The following is an 18990-nucleotide window of genomic DNA, read 5'->3' as shown; positions in this document are numbered from 1 at the left end:
AAAATCGTTCTAACTTCTTTTGTTCTTCATTAAACTGTCTAAGAAAAGATGTACTTGCTTTAATTATTTTTAATATTTGGGTAAAAATATATACTTTAAAAACTTAGTGTCGATATTAAAGCCAATGATTAAATGTCAACATTCTGAACAATCCATCTCATGCTATTACTGATTTTATGTTTAAATATGTCTGTTTTAGGGCATGATCCCTGGTTTTGGAACTGATTTTATGAGCAAAGGAAATGAACAGGAGTCAATGGCAAGGTTAAAGAAATTAATGACAATAATGGATAGTATGAATGATCAAGGTAAGATCGTAGATTTCTTGTTCTGAATATCAAGTTGAGAGTTTCACTGTGGTCTTGTGAACAAGATGGGGAAAAATTTAGACTGCGAGATTTTTGTTAGTTAGGTTTGTATTTGAAAGTTCTTACTCAGAAGCTAATGATTAGTTGATGGACTTCATCTTTGAGAGGAAGGTCTAGTACAGTGCTTCTCTGAGTTCCATGGAAAACAAGACTAGTTCTTCATGATGATGATAAAAAGAACTTAAAACGGGAGTTCTATAATCAAATAAATTTGGTGAAATGCCAGGTTAAAAAAAATCTAGTAAGTTTATTTATTGTAAGTCTCCTCAGATCTCTAATGTGCTAACATGAAATGGGATTTATAAGGGAGGAATATTTTAAGCAATATTTGCAAACTTCTTTTGCTCTGAAACTGATTGTTCATTTTTCAGACTTCTCAGATGAAGTACATTACTCTATCTCTCTAGCCCTTTATTATCACTCCCTTCTATATTTTAGGTCTTTTATCTGGTCCTCATTCCATTAACATTTCTATTCCCATGACCTCTTTATCTTTTTACTAGTTTTTAAGCACCCTTTCTGATTCAATTCAGTAAGTATACCAAATATACCCTTTTTTAGACTTTCTATTCTACCACTTAACCTCTGACCTCATTTACAAAGAAATACAAGCCTGTTTTTTGTTTTGTTTTGTTTTGTTTTTGTGGTCTCTACCTCTTTCCCGAACTCTAGGCTTTCATGGTAACTTAAATATGATTGTGTCTTACTTATCTCTATATCTTCAACACTCTAAAAAGTTTTGCTTGTAGAATTAATAATTGCAGCCATATCTAGAGTATTTACTCTGTCCTAGGCACTATCCTGAGCACTTAACATATATTAACCCACTTAATTTTCACAACAACTCTTAAGGGACAGTTTTGGGTTCAAAATTTATTGTTATATAGCTTTTACACATTAGGAAACAGATACAGGGAATTTGGGTAATGTCCTCAAGATCACTAGCTGGAGGAGAGTGGAGAGGCTGGGCTTCAAACTCAATTATTCTGGCTCAAGAATCTACATTCTGGATCACCTTCTCTCTCGGTGCTCACTAAACAATGGACAGACATCTCTGTTTTCATGTTTGAAAGTTTTCTGCATTATTTTAGATACAAAATGTAGTGACACTTCTATATATCTACTTAGTCACTCAAGCTAGAAACCGGGGTCAACTTAGATTTATATCCTTGCTGATTTTCTGTCTAGTGGTTTTATTGATTGTAGAGCTAGAGGTATTAAAGTGTCTAACTTTTTTCTTTTTAGCTGTCAGTTTTGCTTTATGTATTCTGAAGCTCTTTTGTTGGGTACATACACATTTAGAATGTTATGTGTTCTTGGTGAATTGATCCTTTTATCATTATGTATGTAATGTCCTCCTTTCTTCCTGATCTACTTTGATATTAATGCAATCACTTCAACTTTCTTTTAATTAGTTTTTAGCATTGTGTATCTTTTTCCATCCTTTTCTTTTAACCTGCCTATATCATATTTGAAGTGAGTTTCATGTCAACACCATGTAATTTGTTGGTTTTTCTTTTAACACATTGCGTACCACATAGAAATCTCTAAGACATATATTCCCCATTCTTTTTGCTTCTGCACATTTTGGGGCAAACTGCACATTAGGTTCTGAGCTGCACTCATTTGAATCAGCAGACATCCATTCCCTAGCTACTTCAAGAATATAGAATGGTGTGCTGTTTTTCAAACTTCGACCCTCAGGGCAAAGAGTCACAAATACAATAATCCTATATTACCCTGAGTTTCAAAAACTGAAATACCTAATGCAAGTACGAACCCGAGTTAACTCGTGAGCGGTTCTTAACAGGTGGCGCGCGAAACACGAGAAAACTCCTGAGCAGTACGCAATGTGTTTAATACATTCTGATGATCTCTTTTAACTGATACATTATTCATATTCAGGATTTAGTTCTGCTATTTTATTTTTGTTTGTTCCCTCTGATTTTGTTCTTCTGTTTTCTCTTTTCTACTTGCCCGTGGTTTACTTGAACATTGTTTTAATGTACCTATGGTATTTTTTAGTACATCTCTGAATAGTTTTCTAGTGGTTGTTCTAGGTATTAATAATATTTAACTTACCACAGCTACTTGTATCAATGTTTTACAACTTCAAGTGGAATATAGAAACCTTAATATCACCTTTGATTTTAGTGAATTCTACTTCCTAAATATTTCTCATATATTCCCCATTCTTTTTGCTTCTGCATCCCCTATTAGTTCATACACTCATCATCTCTTACTTTAGCCTTCTAACATTTCCCTTTCTCTTTTTTCATTTCTTTTTTTAGTCTTTCTTCCTCAATCCCACAAGGATGGTCTTTCTAAACATAATAGTTCTAGGGTCAGAATCTTTCAATTGTTCTTTATTTTCTTCATGGTGAATTCCAGACTCCTAAGCTTGGCATACAAGTTCTGTTATAAACTTGCCCTTACCTACTTTTGCAACTTCTTAAATCTCTCAGCTCTTACCCATGTTCTACTTCCTAGAATGTCTTTTGCTCCTTTCTCTTCTGTACTTACCTCATACTTGTCCTTCAAGGCTACTCAGTTAAAGAGAAGCCACCACATGGAGCCTTTCCTAACTTTCTTCCTTTAAATTATGTCTCCTTCTGCTGTTGCTTAACTCTATCATATTGTTTATCATGATGTGCTGGTACTAGCTTATCTTTCTTCTCTCCCTCTATTTGAGCTCTTAGAAGAACTATGATACACATTTCCTAAATATTTTATAGGGAAGATGTGACTTAAAAGCTGCATTTATGAAATGGATTTAGAGATTTTAATGGACTCGAATCTTATTTATGAGACAATTTGACTTATTATTTTTTTTTTTTTATCCTCACCCGAGGATATTTTTCCATTTTTTGTACAGATAGAGTGGGAGGGAGAGAGAGAGAAACATTGACGTGAAGGGACACATCGAGTGGCTGCCACCCGCACGACCAACCAGGGCCGGGGACAAACTGCAACCGAAGTACGTGCCCTTAGCGGGAACCGAACCCGGGTCTCTCCGGCCGCAGGCCGACGCTCTAACCGCTGAGCCAAACTGGCCAGGGCGAGACAATTTGATCTTTATTTGTATTGTATTAGTAATCAAAATTCACCTGGATTTCAGTTTACTTCTGGACAGTATGCTTAAAAGGCATAGATAAATTAGAAGTTGTATTTAGGAAATCAGGATGATAAATGGGGTTCTAACCCATGTTTTAAGAGGAACAGTCAAGCCCTGGCCAGTTAGAGCATCGGCCCACGGACCAGAGTCGTGGGTTTGATTCTAGTCAAGGGCATGTACCTCAGTTGTGGTTCAGTCTTCAGCTCTGGTCAGGGTTGTGCAGGAGGCAACCTGTTGATGTGTCTCTCTCACATCAATATCTCTCTCCCTCCGTCCCTGAAAACAAATGGAAAAAAAAAATCCTCAGGTGAGGATTTTAAAAAAAAAAGAGAAACAGTCAAAAAAGTTGGGTATTTGTCATCTAGAGAAAATTCACAGGTCACATAAGGCTTTCAGTATTTGAAAGCATTATTCTTTGTGCCTGACAAGGAGCCATTTATGCAAATGGGAAGAAGTACCAGACAAACATATTTCATTTTAATATGTGAAAAGATTTCCCATAATTACAGATATAATAGAATGGTTTAGATTGCCTTATGTTAGATAGTGGGTCATCTCTCCTGGGGATATTAAGACCGAGGCTAGATGACCACTTATTGGGGGATATTGTAGAGAGAATGCAGACATAATAGAAATTTTGACTAAAGGCTATCTCATTTCTGAGATTGTATACAACTAACACCAGAAGAAATTCCTCTTATATTCTAAGAGTTCTCAAAACACTGAAGCGAATTAACTCCTTCTTTATGTTACAGGAAGGATTAAATACTAGTATTAATTATAGGAAATATAACAATTATTCTGTTGACTATGGGTAGTACTACCTACTTCTGCTTGCTTATATGCCTAAACTTGAGATTTAAAGGTTAATAGTATTTAGAGCTAAGTTGAGCACTTTTTTCTTTGTTGAAATATACCTTTTAGTTTTGTTATATGCTCTGAGGAGCTGTTAGATATGAAATATGGTTGGGGTGGACATGGGTTTCAGAGGTCTTCAGAATGTTCTGTTTTACTTAAACTGCAGGATAAATACATAGGCTTGGGGGGTTTTTTAATGGCTTATGAATATTATAAATATTCTTTAATATATTCCATGTTTAACTTTTAAAAATCAAGCAAACAGGGCAGGTCATAACATTTGTTAAATCTGGTGGTGGTTTGACCATTATATTTGTTTTTATGTGTGTAAGATATTTGCATATAACTGCTTTGATAATAAATGTTAATTGTATGTAAGTGAAAATAATTGACTCTTGCCTGCAGAACTTGACAGTACTGATGGTGCCAAGGTTTTTAGTAAGCAACCAGGAAGAATCCAAAGAGTAGCAAGAGGATCAGGTGTATCAACAAGAGATGTTCAAGAACTTTTGACACAATATACCAAATTTGCACAGATGGTAAAAAAGATGGGAGGTATCAAAGGACTTTTCAAAGGTAAGAAAAATAAGTTCATCATTAGTTAACACACTGAAAGGAAAGTAAGTTGAGAAACTAAAAATTAAAACCAAGAATACTGCCAGTATTAGAAAATATATTGCTGAATTTCATGTTTTATTTAAGTACTTCTAGGATTTGTAATGTGATCTCTGATTTGTCTCTTTTTATGTTCAAGGTAATAAACACTAATATTTTTTTTTAAAAACTTATGACTTTATTTTTTGAAGATGTAATTTATATTAAAGAAAATACAGAGAATGTCATAACAAATTTTGAAATACCCATTACCTTTACTCCCTGGAGAATCCCATGGGCCCTATCACAAATAATATTTGATATAATTTGTGTTTTCTTCTGACACATTTTGACTATTTTTCATGTTGTCAAATACGCTTTCAAATATAACTGTTAACCACTGAATGCCAGCTCAGCATATATCTTTGATTAATGCAATGTGTCTGTGTTGGATATTCAGTCTGAGTCCTCTCCTTCTCTATCAGTATCAGGTCTTGCATCAGTTTCTGTGCCATCTTCCAGGAGGCCAGGGATTTTTGTTTGATCAGTAACAGAGTAGATGCTGAATAAATTTTGTAATAATTTAATATTTCCAATCTAGTGGTCAGATGTTTTTCAATAATGTTTTTTAGATTACTTATCAAGCTTAACATGTCTGTGCATTTACTAGTTTAAATTTCCTTTGTGAATCACCTCTTGGTTCCCTGTTTATTTCTTTTTTTGTTTTTATTGCTTTATCATAACTTTTAAAAATCCTTGGTTTATTTCTGCAAATATTTTTCCCAGTTTTTCACTTGTCTTTTATTTTTATTTATATTTTTAATGAACAGTTTTCATTTATATATATATATTTTTTTAATTGACTTTTTAGAGAGAGATAGAAACATCAATGTGAGAGAGAAACATGAATCGGCTGCCTCCTGCACACCCCCCACTGGGGATCAAGCCCGAAACCCAGGCTTGTGCCCTGACTGGGAATTGAACTGGGACCTCTCAGTCCATGGGACAACACTCAATCCACTGAGCCACATTGGCCAGGCTGTAGTTTACATTTTTAATGTAGCCAAGGCTATTTATCATTTTCTTTTATGCTCATAAAATATTGATGTATTCCCAAATTGATACAACAGTGGTCAGCTATATTTTCTTCTGCTCATTTTGGTTTTATTTAAATTTTAGGTTTTTTTGTCTCATCTGAAATTTATTTTGCTCTGTATTGTGTAACCTAAAAAACATGTTTGTTATTCCAAAGAGTTAACCAACTGTCCAAGCCCTCTCATTTTTTTTCTATATATATATTTTTTTTATCCTCACCCGAGGACAGACATTTTTCCATTTTTTGTTCAGATAGAGCGGGAGGGAGAGAGAGGAAGAGAGAGAGAGAGAAACATCGATGTGAAGGGACACATCGAGTGGCTGCCACCCACACGACCAACCAGGGCCGGGGACAAACTGCAACCGAGGTACGTGCCCTTAGTGGGAACCGAACCCGGGTCTCTCTGTACCGCAGGCCGACGCTCCAACCGCTGAGCCAAACGGGCCAGGGCTCATTTTTTTTCTATATTATAAACACTATTAAAGTGAGTTTATTATTTCAAAAAATATTAATTAGATACACTCCAAAGATGAGTAGTACCACTGAATAGCTTTCTTAAAAATGAGTATTTATAGAAGTTCTTATCACCTTTTTCTTTGACATTTTTTTTTTATTTTCCTTGCTTACTATATCCTACTCTCTCTTTTGTGCCAAGGGGAAAAAGTTAAACAGATATGTTTAAAATTGGTTATAATTCCTAACATCACATGCTATTTCAGATAGTGATTAATAAATGTCTCAGTTTAACATTTTTCCCAAATGACCCTGACTGCTCTTGATAGAACTACTGCAGATCCATCAATCAGATCTTATCTAAGCATTGATACTCAATAAAGGCACAATCAAGATGAAATGGGCATTGGATATGGGGCACATCCTTGTCACACCAAGCTCTTAACATTTTTTGTAAGTTACAAATCACCAATGAACAGAGAATTCACATCTTACACAGATTTAATTATTTTTCACAGATTTTATTATGCCTTCTAAAAAATATCTTTTATTCATAGTTTTTAGTTCATATAATTGATTTAGACTAGCTAGCTTTGATCAGAGAATCGGAGAATTTGGTTTTCATTTTCCTAAATGCTCCTAAGAAGTACCAGAGTCAGTGTTCCTTGGAAATAAATACATTTGCTGAAGCAGTTTTATTTATTCATTGCTGTTGCATTGATCTCTTTTGCTTTCTGTCTCTTTAAACACAGCAGCTATTCTCTAAAGGAAAGCTCTTATCTATTCTGCCCCAGAGTGCGTTTCTTGCATTAGCTTTTTTACTGTGTGCGTTGACTAAGTGTGTAGAAATTCATTGAAAAATGGAGTTGGATATTTGCGCTCCTATTCTCTGAAGCTTTTTGTTATTTTTAATAGTTTCTTAGATATATACATATTTTCAGTTTCTCTCAGACTCATTCTTTCATATTTATTTACTAGCGTCCAGTCTTTTTCCCAATTAATCCATATCTATAAACATTATTTTGTTCAGCATGCTCCCATATTACTCTTAAAAATTGTTGTTATAGTTTACATTAATAGCCACTGGAAAAAGTTTTACTTATAGTGGCTCACTCACAGGTATAACTGAAAGTATTGAGAAAAACCTTAGCCCTGAAGAAAGTCCCTTAAATGTTCTTTAATATAGAATTTCACTTATACTTTCTCAAAAGTATGTATGTAGCCCTGGCCAGTTTTGTTCAGCGGTTAGAGCGTCAGCCTGCGGTCCAGGGAGACCCGGGTTCGGTTCCCGCTAAGGGTGCGAACCTGGGTTGCAGTTTGTCCCCGGCCCTGGTTGGTCATGTGGGTGACAGCCACTCAGTGTGTCCCTTTCACAACGATGTTTCTCTCTAGCTCTTCCTCTCTCTATCTCCCACTCTATCTGAACAAAAAATGGAAAAATGTCCTTGGGTGAGGATAAATATATACATATATGTGTGTATATATATATATATGTATATGTATGTATATAATTGAGATAAAGATTAGAAAGGAATATATGTGCAAATAGAAATAGTTGTGTTAGAGTGATAAGATTATAGGTGATGTTTTTTTCTTTTATGTACTCGTTTTATTAAACTTTGTATGATACTCTGATTGTGTTACATTCTATATTGACTCAAAACTTTTTTTATTTTCAGGTGGAGACATGTCTAAGAATGTAAGCCAATCACAGATGGCAAAATTGAATCAACAAATGGCCAAAATGATGGATCCAAGAGTTCTTCATCACATGGGTAAATACAGAGTTGTCAGTTGCTAATACAGAGTTTATAAGGGTTAAGTGTTAATAAGCCTTGTTGCAATATTATGAAAATCTGTTCAACAGATTGGTCATGAGTTCTAAGTTGAATGATTGTAATAGTGCTATATAAGCTGAAGTTTTATTCACTTCTCTACTGCCATCTGTGTGATTTTTAAGCAAGCTACTTAGTCATCTTTTGTTAATGCTTATTCTGGTAACCTTTTGCCCTAGTTTAGAATCTGGATATTTTCAGTGATGACTCTTTGAAATTATATAAGGATTTTAAAACTTAATTCCACTTTTACTGCGTAACCTATGAAAAGTTCTGTAAACTTTCAGAACCTCACTTTCCCCTTCTTGAAAATCACAGATATCTCATCAGAAAATTGTGACAATTAAATCTAATATATATGAAAGCATTTCGTACAGTTCTGGGCATATGGTAGATGTTCAGTAAATGGTTAATTATTTCTGTGAGTCTTATGAAATAACTCCCTGCCCTCCTAAATTGATTATTATTTACAATAAGACTCTTTGGGACTTCCCAGAAAATAAATTGTTTAAATTTATTGACTCTTTACTGTGCGACAGACACAGTTCTAAAGTCTTTTCAGGTATTATCTCATTTATTTCTAACAACTTGATGAGGTAGGTTCTTCATTCTCTTTTATAGATGAGGGTACTGATGAATATATAAATTATGAATTGGTATGTTCTTTAAGGCTGATGACCAAATAACAGTCAGAACCCAGTATATTTTTTAGAAGTTAAAGTACTTATTAGGCAAAAGTAACAAATGTTTCAAGTTCTACTTAATAATTATCTGATTTTACTTTCTCTCTAGGTGGTATGGCAGGACTTCAGTCAATGATGAGGCAATTTCAACAGGGTGCTGCTGGCAATATGAAAGGCATGATGGGATTCAATAATATGTAAAGAAGATGCCTTAATATAAACTGACTCAGTTGATTACATTATTTGCTGAGACCTCAGAGTTTCCTCTTTTTGCAAATGGGGAAAAAAGTATTTTTCTTGCCTGTCTTGCCCTTTTTCTTTATCTTCTCATTGTTTCCCCCCGCCTTTTCTTTTTCCTTTCTTCCTTCTTTGCTCCTTCCTTTTGATATCAGGGAGGAATATATGGTTTTTGTGGAAATCATATTTTTGCTTTAGATTTTCTTCTGTCAGTTTTTACCATCATAACACTTAGGTTAAACAAATCATGATGTAAAATTTTAGTACTTAAGTTTTTAATTGTTTCAAAGGCCAAGCATTGCATTTGTAAACAGTCCTAGTCAGTAGTTACATGATTTCTCAATAAAAGTGTTTAAAATAAACTTCAAAGTTGTTATAAGTTAAGAGTTTGTTGACTTTCTTTATGGTTTAAAATTATTAGTGCATCACATTAGGCAGACAGAAAAACCAATAGCTCTATGTCATTTAAAGCTATCCCTAGAGGTATTCCTTTAATGGGAAATATGGTAGAGTAACATAACCATTAATATAGGAATTTTTGTTTAACTTAGTATAATTGATTTTGCCATAGATAATCTTAGCACTGCCATTTAAATTTAAATTGTGTTTGGAAACAGTCCAAGTGTCCATCAGTAGATGAGTGGATAAAAAAGCTGTGGTACATACACACAGTGGAGTACTATGCAGCTGTAAGAAAGATCTCTCATCCTTTGAGACGACATGGAGGGACTTGGAAAGTATTATCCTAAGTGAAACAAGCCAAGCAGAGAAATACAAATATCACATGATCTCACTTATTTCTGGAATATAATGAACTAAACAAACTGATAAACAAAACAGACCCAGAGTCATAGAAGTAGTGTACAGACTGACAATCCTCAGACGAGGGGCCGGGGTGGGGGGAGAGAGAAACCACAGAACTTACATGCATGTATGCATAACCGATGGATATAGACAACAAAGCTGGGGATGGGGAGGAGGGTGTCAATGGGAGAAAAAGGAGAAACAGCTGTAACAAAAGTAAATTTAAATTGTGAATTTGGTTACAATTTACAATATAATGTTTTGTATATAACTTCAATTTTTTTTTTACCTCAAAAGCCAATTCGGTTGTTTCTTACATACCAAAAATATTCTTGAAGAAATTAATATACTTTTAGCCTGGGCAGTGTGGCTCAGAGTATTGAGCGTCTTCCCATGGACTGAGAGGTTCCAATTCTATTCCTGGTCAGAGCACATGCCCTGGTTGTGGGCTTGATCCCCAGCAGGGGGTGTGCAGGAGGCAGCTGTTGATGTTTCTCTCTCACATCAATATTTCTATCTCTTCCTAAAAAAATAAATCAAAACATATTTTTTTAAAAAAAGGAAATGATATACTTTTATATAAGACAATAGCTAATGCATAACCTCCTAATATAAAAATAATTGCAAATATCAGGTTGTCACTGTTATATATTAAAAATAATGAGACCATAACAAGGTTGATGTCGGTTACTTTGGATTGCTGCACAGTTCATTTAGAACATGACTTTTTATTTTTTTAATCCTCACCCAAAGATATGTTTTTATTGAATTTAGAGGGAGGGAGAGAGAGAGAAATAAACATTGATGTGAGAGAGAAACATTGATCAGTTATGTGCCCCAGTCGGGTATCAGACCCAAAACCTAGGTATGTAACCTGACTGGGAATTGAACCTACATCCTTTTTGGTGTACGGATGACACTCCAACTAACTAAGCCACCCAGCCAGGGCTACAACAGTGGCTTTTAAATAAGTTATGGAATTATTTTAAACTACTAGAATAATTATTATGCCTATTTATTATTGACATCATGAAGATAATAGATATGGTGTAGCAGTGTATTTTGAACTAGGATAAAAGGATTTGTAGTAGTAGAGAGTGAAAGAAATAGCTAGTTTTTATAGTATTAATTTTTTACGACTCGAATATTTTGTCTTCTAACTCAAAGTATTTTTAAAAAATAATTGCATAAAGAATGCAACTGATTTTTTTGTTTACTTGGGTAGGATTTTATATACCATGAAATTATTTTCCCCAGCTAAAAACTAGAATTCTATAGAACATTGTATACCCTGTGAAAATGATGTATCCTGATTCTGCAGAAATGTCATCGCAAGATCCAGCTATAGAAATTTGACAACAGAAAATTTTGTTTTCCAACTTAGTTTCTAATTAAACTGAAGCATACTGACTTTTCTGGGCATGCATTTTTTGTGATATCTATCTTTGAGGCACCACTTTTGCATTTTCGACCAGAAAAGGATTGAGACACTTGGCCAACCTTTATGGCTTCATGTGGTGTATTTTTGTGTCTGATACAAATTAAATATATATAATATATATTATATATATAGAGAGAGAGAGATAGAGATATACACACACACATTTTAAATATATTTTTATTGCTTTTTTAGAGAGAGGGACAGAGATAGAAACATCTAAGTGAGACAGAAACATTGATTGGCTGCCTCCAGCATGCCCTGTACTGAATATTGAGCCCACAACCTGGGCATGTGCCCTGACCAGAAATTGAACTGGTGACCTCTTGGTGCATGTGATAATGCTAAATCCACTGAGCCACTCCAGCTGGGCAAATTATATTTTTTAGAAGCAAAAAGAACAATTGCAAAGGACAACCAAAGGTTAGAACACCTTGTTCAGCTTGTTTCTCTTTCCTCATCTGTAAAGTGAAAGAATTGGAGAAGCTCTAAAAATCTGATTTCAGCCTGGTCAGTGTGGTTCAGTGGTTGAGCATCAACCCATGCACCAAGAGGTTTTCGGTTCGATTTCCGATCAGGGCACATGCCCAGGTTGTGGGCCCAATCCCCAGTGGAGGATGGGGGCATGCAGGAGTGGTCAATAGATGTTCTCTCATCGATGTTTCTATCTCTCCCTCTCTTCTCTCAAAATCAATAAAGAAAAAAATAGTCTTAAAAAATAAAATTCTGATTTCATTAATTCCTCAACCAGGCATCTTTAGTTATAAAAGCTATCCTTCTGTTCTCACAATTTTATCAGGTTCTGATTTTTGATAGCATGAGTACTACACCAAAATTAAATTCTTTAATAATTTGAACAATTTCCTTTCATTTCTTGCTATTGTTAAAACCGGTTTATTAGCTTTTTTATATGTTATATTCCCAATTTAGACCATTAGCTAGATCTAATATCACACAACATTGGATTCTTCCTGAATTGTATTATAATGTTACTTAAATATGTACAAACATAAAACTAGGTTTATAATTTCTTTTTTTTGTTTGTTTTTCTGTTTGTTTTTTAAATCTTTATTGTTGAATGTAGAATGTATTACAGATGTTCCACATTTTTCCCCCATTGACCCCCGCCTCCCCCCTCCCGCCCCCCTCCTGCCTTTTCCCACACTATTGTCCATGTCCATTGGTTATGCATATATGTTCTTTGGTTTCTTTCTTCCCAACCCCAAACCCCTTTCCCTTTGAGGTTTGTCAGTCTAGCAATGAATTTGTACTTCTTAATCCCTTCACCCTTTTCACCCATTCCCCCAACCCCCCTCCCACCTGGCAACCAACAAAATGTTCTCTGTATCTATGAGAATGTTTTCGTTCTGCCTGTTCATTTTGTTTGTAGATTCAGTTGTCGATAGATATGTATTCATTGCCCTTTTGTTTGTTCATATATTTTATCTTTTTCTTCAAAAAGACCCTTCATCATTTCATATAATAACGGTTTGGTGGTGATGAACTCCTTTAACTTTTTCTTGTCTGGGAAAGTCTTTATATGGCCATCGATTCTAAATGACAGCTTTGCAGGATAGAGTAATCTTGGTTGTAGGTTCTTGCTTTCCATCACTCTGAATATTTCTTGCCACTCCCTTCTGGCCTGCAAAGTTTCTTTTGAGAAATCAGCTGACAGCCTTATGGGAACTCCCTTGTAGGTAACTAGCTGCCTTTCTCTTGCTGCTTTTAAGATTCTCTCTTTGTCTTGAACCTTTTGCATTTTGATGATGATGTGTCTTGGTGTGGGCCTCTTGGGGTTCATCTTGTTTGGGACTCTCTGTGCTTCCTGGACCTGTATGTCTCTTTCCTTCACCAAGTTAGGAAAGTTTTCTGCCATTATTGTTTCAAACAGGTTTTCAATTTCTTGTTCTCTCTCTTCTCCTTCTGGCACCCCCAAGATGCGAATGTTGGCATGCTTGAAGTTGTCCCAGAGGTTCCTTACACTATCCTCATTTTTTTGGGTTCCTTTTTTTTTTTTTGCTGTTCTGATTGGGCATTTTTTGCTTCCTTAAATTCCAAATCAATGGTTTGCTTCTTGGATTTACGTACTCTACTATTGAATCTTTGTAAATTATTTTTTATTTCAGTTAAAGTCTCCTTCATTTCTAACTGTGCATCCATCATTTCTGACTGGTCCTTTTTTATGCTCTTGAGGCCCTAACTGAGTTCATTGAGCATCCTTATAAGCAATATTTTGAACTCAGCATCTGTTAGGTTGCTTATCTCCATTTCACTTAGTTCTTTTCTTGGGGTTTTGTTCTGTTCTTTCATTTGGGACCTGTTTCTTTGTCTCCTCATTTTGGCTGCCTCCCTGTGTTTGTTTCTGTGTATTACTTAACGAAAGAAAGGTATGGGGCTCGCTGAGACCAGATGCTGCTTGTTTGGAAGAATTTAGAAAAACCTGAAGCAGGATCCAAGACAGGCCAATCCTATGGTTAAGCAAGTGGCAACAGCTTGGATGGGCCTGAAAGTTGGGTGGGGTGGGGCGGGGCCTCAGGGAGTCACCAGGGCGGGGCTACAAGTGTGAGCCAGGTTGCTGGAGTCCCAGATATGGCGGCTGTCTGCAGCCCCAGGGAAGGGCTCACCAAAGGAACAAAGGCCTCTGACAGCACGTTTGTCCAGGAGAAAGCCCCCTCTCCAGCCCTCGCTCCAATGCCAAACAGCTCAGTTCTTCCCTGTATGTCTCTGGTGCCCCTCGAGCTGCCTCCCCTCCAAGCTTAGAGGGAGAGAGTCCGATAAGTCCGTGCGCAGGCCCTTTAAGGAGCTGCCTGGGGCTCCAGCCGCATCAGCCTCCCTGAGCCTCAGTTCCCGTTGGTTTTTCCAGCCAGAAGTTATGGGGATTCTCTTCCTGGCACTGGGACCCTGAGCGGGGCACCTGGTGTGGGACGGGAACCCCTCAGTCCTCAGGAAGGACCTTCCCAGCCGAGGTAGCCTCCTGATTTTTATCCACCACACGTGGGTGTGGGACCAGCCTGTCTCGCAGGGCCCTCACGCCTCCGTCCCTCCTACCAGTCTCGATGCAGCTTCTTTAATTCCGTAGTTGTAGGACTTCCATTCAGCTTGATTTCAGGCAGTTTTGAATGATGGTTGTCCTGTAGTTTAGTTGTAACTTGAATGTGGTTGTGGGAGGACGCGATACCGCGTTTACCTACCCGCCATCTTGACCGGAAGTCTAGGTTTATAATTTCTTAAGCTTACAATGCATATGTAATTATAAAACAAAAACACACTTAAAAATGAATTATCAACAAATAATAATAAGAAAGGGCAAATTAACAACGTAATGTGATGTCAATGTTCTGGAAGTATATTTGCTGACATATAAGATATAAAGTATATAGATATAGATACACATACACATACATATACATACACAATGCATTATCATTTTATGGAGGATTTTTTGGAAAAAACTAAGCACCTTTCATCATATAGAAAAATTGATTTTAGAGTGTGTTATATAAACCATTATTTTATTCAAATAAATACAGTTGCCCTGGCTGGTTTGACTCAGTGGTTAGGGCATTGAGCCATGGACCAAAGAGTCCAGAGTTCGATTCCAGTCAATGGCACCTACCTTGGTTTCGGCTTGGTCCCCAGCCCTGGTCAGGGTCATGCAGAAGGCAGCCAGTCGATGTGTCTCTCTCATGTTGTTGTTTCTCTCTCTCCCGCTCTCTCTCTCCCACTCTATCTGAAGATAAATGGAAATCCTCCAGTGAGGATTTAAAAAATAAATCAAATAAATATAGTATATTATAATGTGAGAAGTCCTACGTTCTGATATGCAGTAATATTGTATTAACCTTGTATACAAGCATGGTGTCACATAGCTAAAAAGAAATGTAATTAACAAATACTAAATAAAGGAGAAAATGAACACATGGGACTACATCAAACTAAAAAGCTTCTGCACAGCAAAAGATACAATCATCAAAATGGAAAGGCAACCCACTGTATGGGAAAACATCATTGCCAATGATGTATCAGATAAGGGGTTAATTTCCAATATATATAGAGTGCTCATACAACTCCACAAAAGGAAGACAAAGAACCCAATTAAAAAATGGGCAGAGGAGCTGAATAGACACCTCTCCAAACAGGACATACAAATGGCCAAGAGACATATGAAGAAATGCTCAACATCACTAATCATCAGAGAGATGCAAATTAAAACAACAATGAGGTATCACCTCACACCTGTCAGAATGGCCGCCATCAACAAATCATCAAACAACAAGTGTTGGCGAGGGTGTGGAGAAAAGGGGACTCTAATACACTGCTGGTGGGAATGCAGACTGGTGCAGCCGCTATGGAAAACAATATGGTGCTACCTCAAAAAATTAAAAATTGAACTTCCATTTGACCCAGTGATCCCACTGCTGGGAATATACCCTAAGAAGCCTGAAACACCAATCAGGAAGAATATATGTACCCCCATGTTCATAGCAGCACTATTTACAATAGCTAAGATCTGGAAGCAGCCCAAGTGTCCACCAGTAGACGAATGGATAACAAAGCTGTGGTACATATACACAATGGAGTACTATGCAGCGGTAAGAAAGAAAGATCTCTTACCCTTTGAGACGACATGGAGGGACCTGGAAAGTATTATCCTAAGTGAAAGAAGCCAAGCAGAAAAAGACAAATACCACATGATTTCACTTATATACGGAATATAATGAACATAACAGTCTGAGGAATACAGTAGACCCAGACACATGGAAGTAGGGCACAGACTAACATCCCTCAGAAGAGGGGATGGGGGGTGGGGGGGTGGGAAGAGATAAACCACAGAACTTATATGCATGTATGCATGACCAATGGACATGGACAACTAAGCCGGGGACAGGGTGGAGGGAGGGTGGGGTGGGGGGTGCCAATGGGGTAAAAAGGTAAAATGTCTGTAACAAAAAAATAAATAAAAATTCATAAAAAAAAAAACAAAAAACAAAAAACAAATACTGCTACACAGAAGGCAACAATACCAGGAAATTTATTAGAACTAAAGGCTTATGCATATTAAAGTAGGTAAAATTAATATAATATTAATACCTTATGTCAGTGAATGTATGTGGTCTAAAAGGTAAACCATAATATAAAATTTAATGAATGTCTTTTTGCAAGTAGCTCTAGTACATATAAACAAATAATTCAGTAAAAATGGAACAAAATATTTAAAATAAATATGAAGGAATTTCAATTTGATTTTTGTGTATATAGCAAGTCTTTTACTATTTTAATGCAAAGAGCAACCAAAGAATTAGAATAATCTTTAATAAAAACTATGTTAGTAAGAACCATAGTTAACTAACTAAATGTAAATAAGTTTTGGTCTTTCTTAAAACCTAGCAATAATTATTAATAAAGCCAAGTAAGTTATATCCAAAACTAGAAAGCCATAATCACAGTTCAGATCTAGATGATTCTGTTCACTGGTGGCATTAACTGGATTAGAAACAGTCATTTTAAAAATTCTGCCCTATAGAAGTTACCACAGGCATTACAGATATACAAAGGATCATACTAGAGTACTATGAAAGACTATATGCCACCCAACTCAATAATCTGGAAGAAATGGATAAGTTCCTAGAAATATATAGCCTTCCTAGACTGAATCAGGAAGAACTGGAAAATCTAAATAGACCAATCAGCAGTGAGGAAATTGGAACAACCATCAAAAAACTCCCAGAAATAAAAATCTAGAATCAAATGGCTTCAGGAGAGAATTCTGTCAAACATTCAAAGAAGATTTAAAACCTATCCTTCTCAAACTCTACCAAAAAATTAAAGAGTTAATACAAGGAAAGCCCTTATCATAGCACCTAGCATACTGGGCTCCGTAAGTGAAGCTACTACTGTTAACATTGTCTTTATGCTTAAAATCAACTTAACGTGAATTTTTACCATCTTATTCTTGTGCATCATTGATGATGAAAATATATCTCCCTATTTGAGGGATGGGATTACCTTAACATATATATATATATATATATATATATATATATATATATATATATATAAATAATTGATGGACGGTCCAGATTATTGAATTCTATTCAACTTTGTTTGTCCAGCCTTCCACAGAAATAGATCCAAGTTTACCTTTTTGCCTCTGTATGTATCATTAAATGATAAATTTAGACCACAATTATGTTTTCAAGTAGATAAATTATAGTAATACCTGAATTTATTTTTTGTCATAGTGATAGAATTTATACTATGAAGTGAAAGAATGAGAAATTTGGCATGTTACTTTGTTGCCCACTTTTAGTTGACCTAAGATAGTCTGGAAATAATGACAAAAATGTAAATGCCCAAACTAAAACAATTAGAATTTCTATGCTTTTCTGTTGCTATGAGTTGTTTGTAATAGACTGCTCTTCAACTGCGTATTTGTGTTAAAAAAATATTCTTCTTACTGGAATATGACTTGCATTTTAAATTTTCATTAAACTAGGAAATGTACTTATAAGCCATGAAAATGAGTTGTGCTTTAACAGTGAAAATTGTAATTTGATGTTCAATTGCCAATTTGTAAAATGAAATAATGCATTTATATGCATTCCACAAATTTTAAATAATGATTGTTTATTATCCTTCTTGCCAGTAAGAGGAACGAGATGTTGAATAGATGCAGTGTAGAACTATCTTGTTTATGTAAGTCAATTCATGAAGTCTTTAACAATTGGCTCTTTATTTTTCTTTTCAATTTATTGCAGAGCTTGTTTTTGCCATTTTAGATTGATTCAACTCCTGGCCCCTGCCACTAGACAGCACCAGATCATGTTACTAAAACTTGTTTACCTCAGCAACAAGCTAATTTGATTTTATTACTGGAATACAGATTATGAATTTCCAACCAGTGTTTAAAATGTAGATGGTTTTCAGATTACCGACTTTTATTTTTAAGGTTGTTTGCTTTTTTAATTATAATGGTTATAGCAGGATGCAAAGTGTACAGCAATCCTAAGCAGAGAGTAAGGAAAAATAACTTTGCACGGGAGAGAAAGAAATATTTAAGGTTGTAGGGGTGTTCTGCCTGCTGACTGCTTGTGCCATGATGAAGGGCAGATATTGTAGGACATATCTTTGGGGACCATTGCTGAATTTTGACTGGCATGAAAATGGAATTTAAAATACCAAATGAACTCCCCACCCCACCCGCCTTGGACAAAATCATGTATTTTATTTATGACCTCTACAATTTGTGAAAACTTGCATGAAACTTTCATACTAAAATTACAATAAAAAATCATTTACCTGGAAACGCCCCCAACTAGTTTAAGTAATGCAGTCATGACTCTTTGTTTGAACACTGGGTAAAATGGGAAAATCTGGGAAGGGTACACACACACACACACACACACACCCCTAAAAGAGATAATTAGCCCTCACATTTGTCAAAGTGGAAGCTTGTTGTTGCCTTTTGCTATTCTTCAAGCTCCTTTAACTCTTCTACAGTTCTATTTA

The 18990-nt window shown here is 35.7% G+C and overlaps 1 protein-coding gene across 1 annotated transcript in view; it reads left to right on the top strand.

Moving 5' to 3' along the window:
* Window positions 1–9623, top strand: part of SRP54 (signal recognition particle 54) — a 46295-nt gene extending 36672 nt beyond the window's left edge. The window contains exons 13-16 of the mRNA XM_036252360.1: window positions 200–308; window positions 4747–4917; window positions 8164–8259; window positions 9112–9623. Coding sequence (XP_036108253.1) covers window positions 200–308; window positions 4747–4917; window positions 8164–8259; window positions 9112–9203 — 468 coding nt within the window. The 3' untranslated portion in view covers window positions 9204–9623. The remainder of the gene's footprint in view (window positions 1–199; window positions 309–4746; window positions 4918–8163; window positions 8260–9111) is intronic.
* The last annotated feature ends 9367 nt before the right edge of the window (window positions 9624–18990 follow it).

This window comes from Molossus molossus, unplaced genomic scaffold, assembly GCF_014108415.1.
Source record: "Molossus molossus isolate mMolMol1 unplaced genomic scaffold, mMolMol1.p scaffold_m16_p_1, whole genome shotgun sequence".
Taxonomy (NCBI): domain Eukaryota; kingdom Metazoa; phylum Chordata; class Mammalia; order Chiroptera; family Molossidae; genus Molossus; species Molossus molossus.
This window is presented reverse-complemented; position numbering and strand designations above follow the sequence as displayed.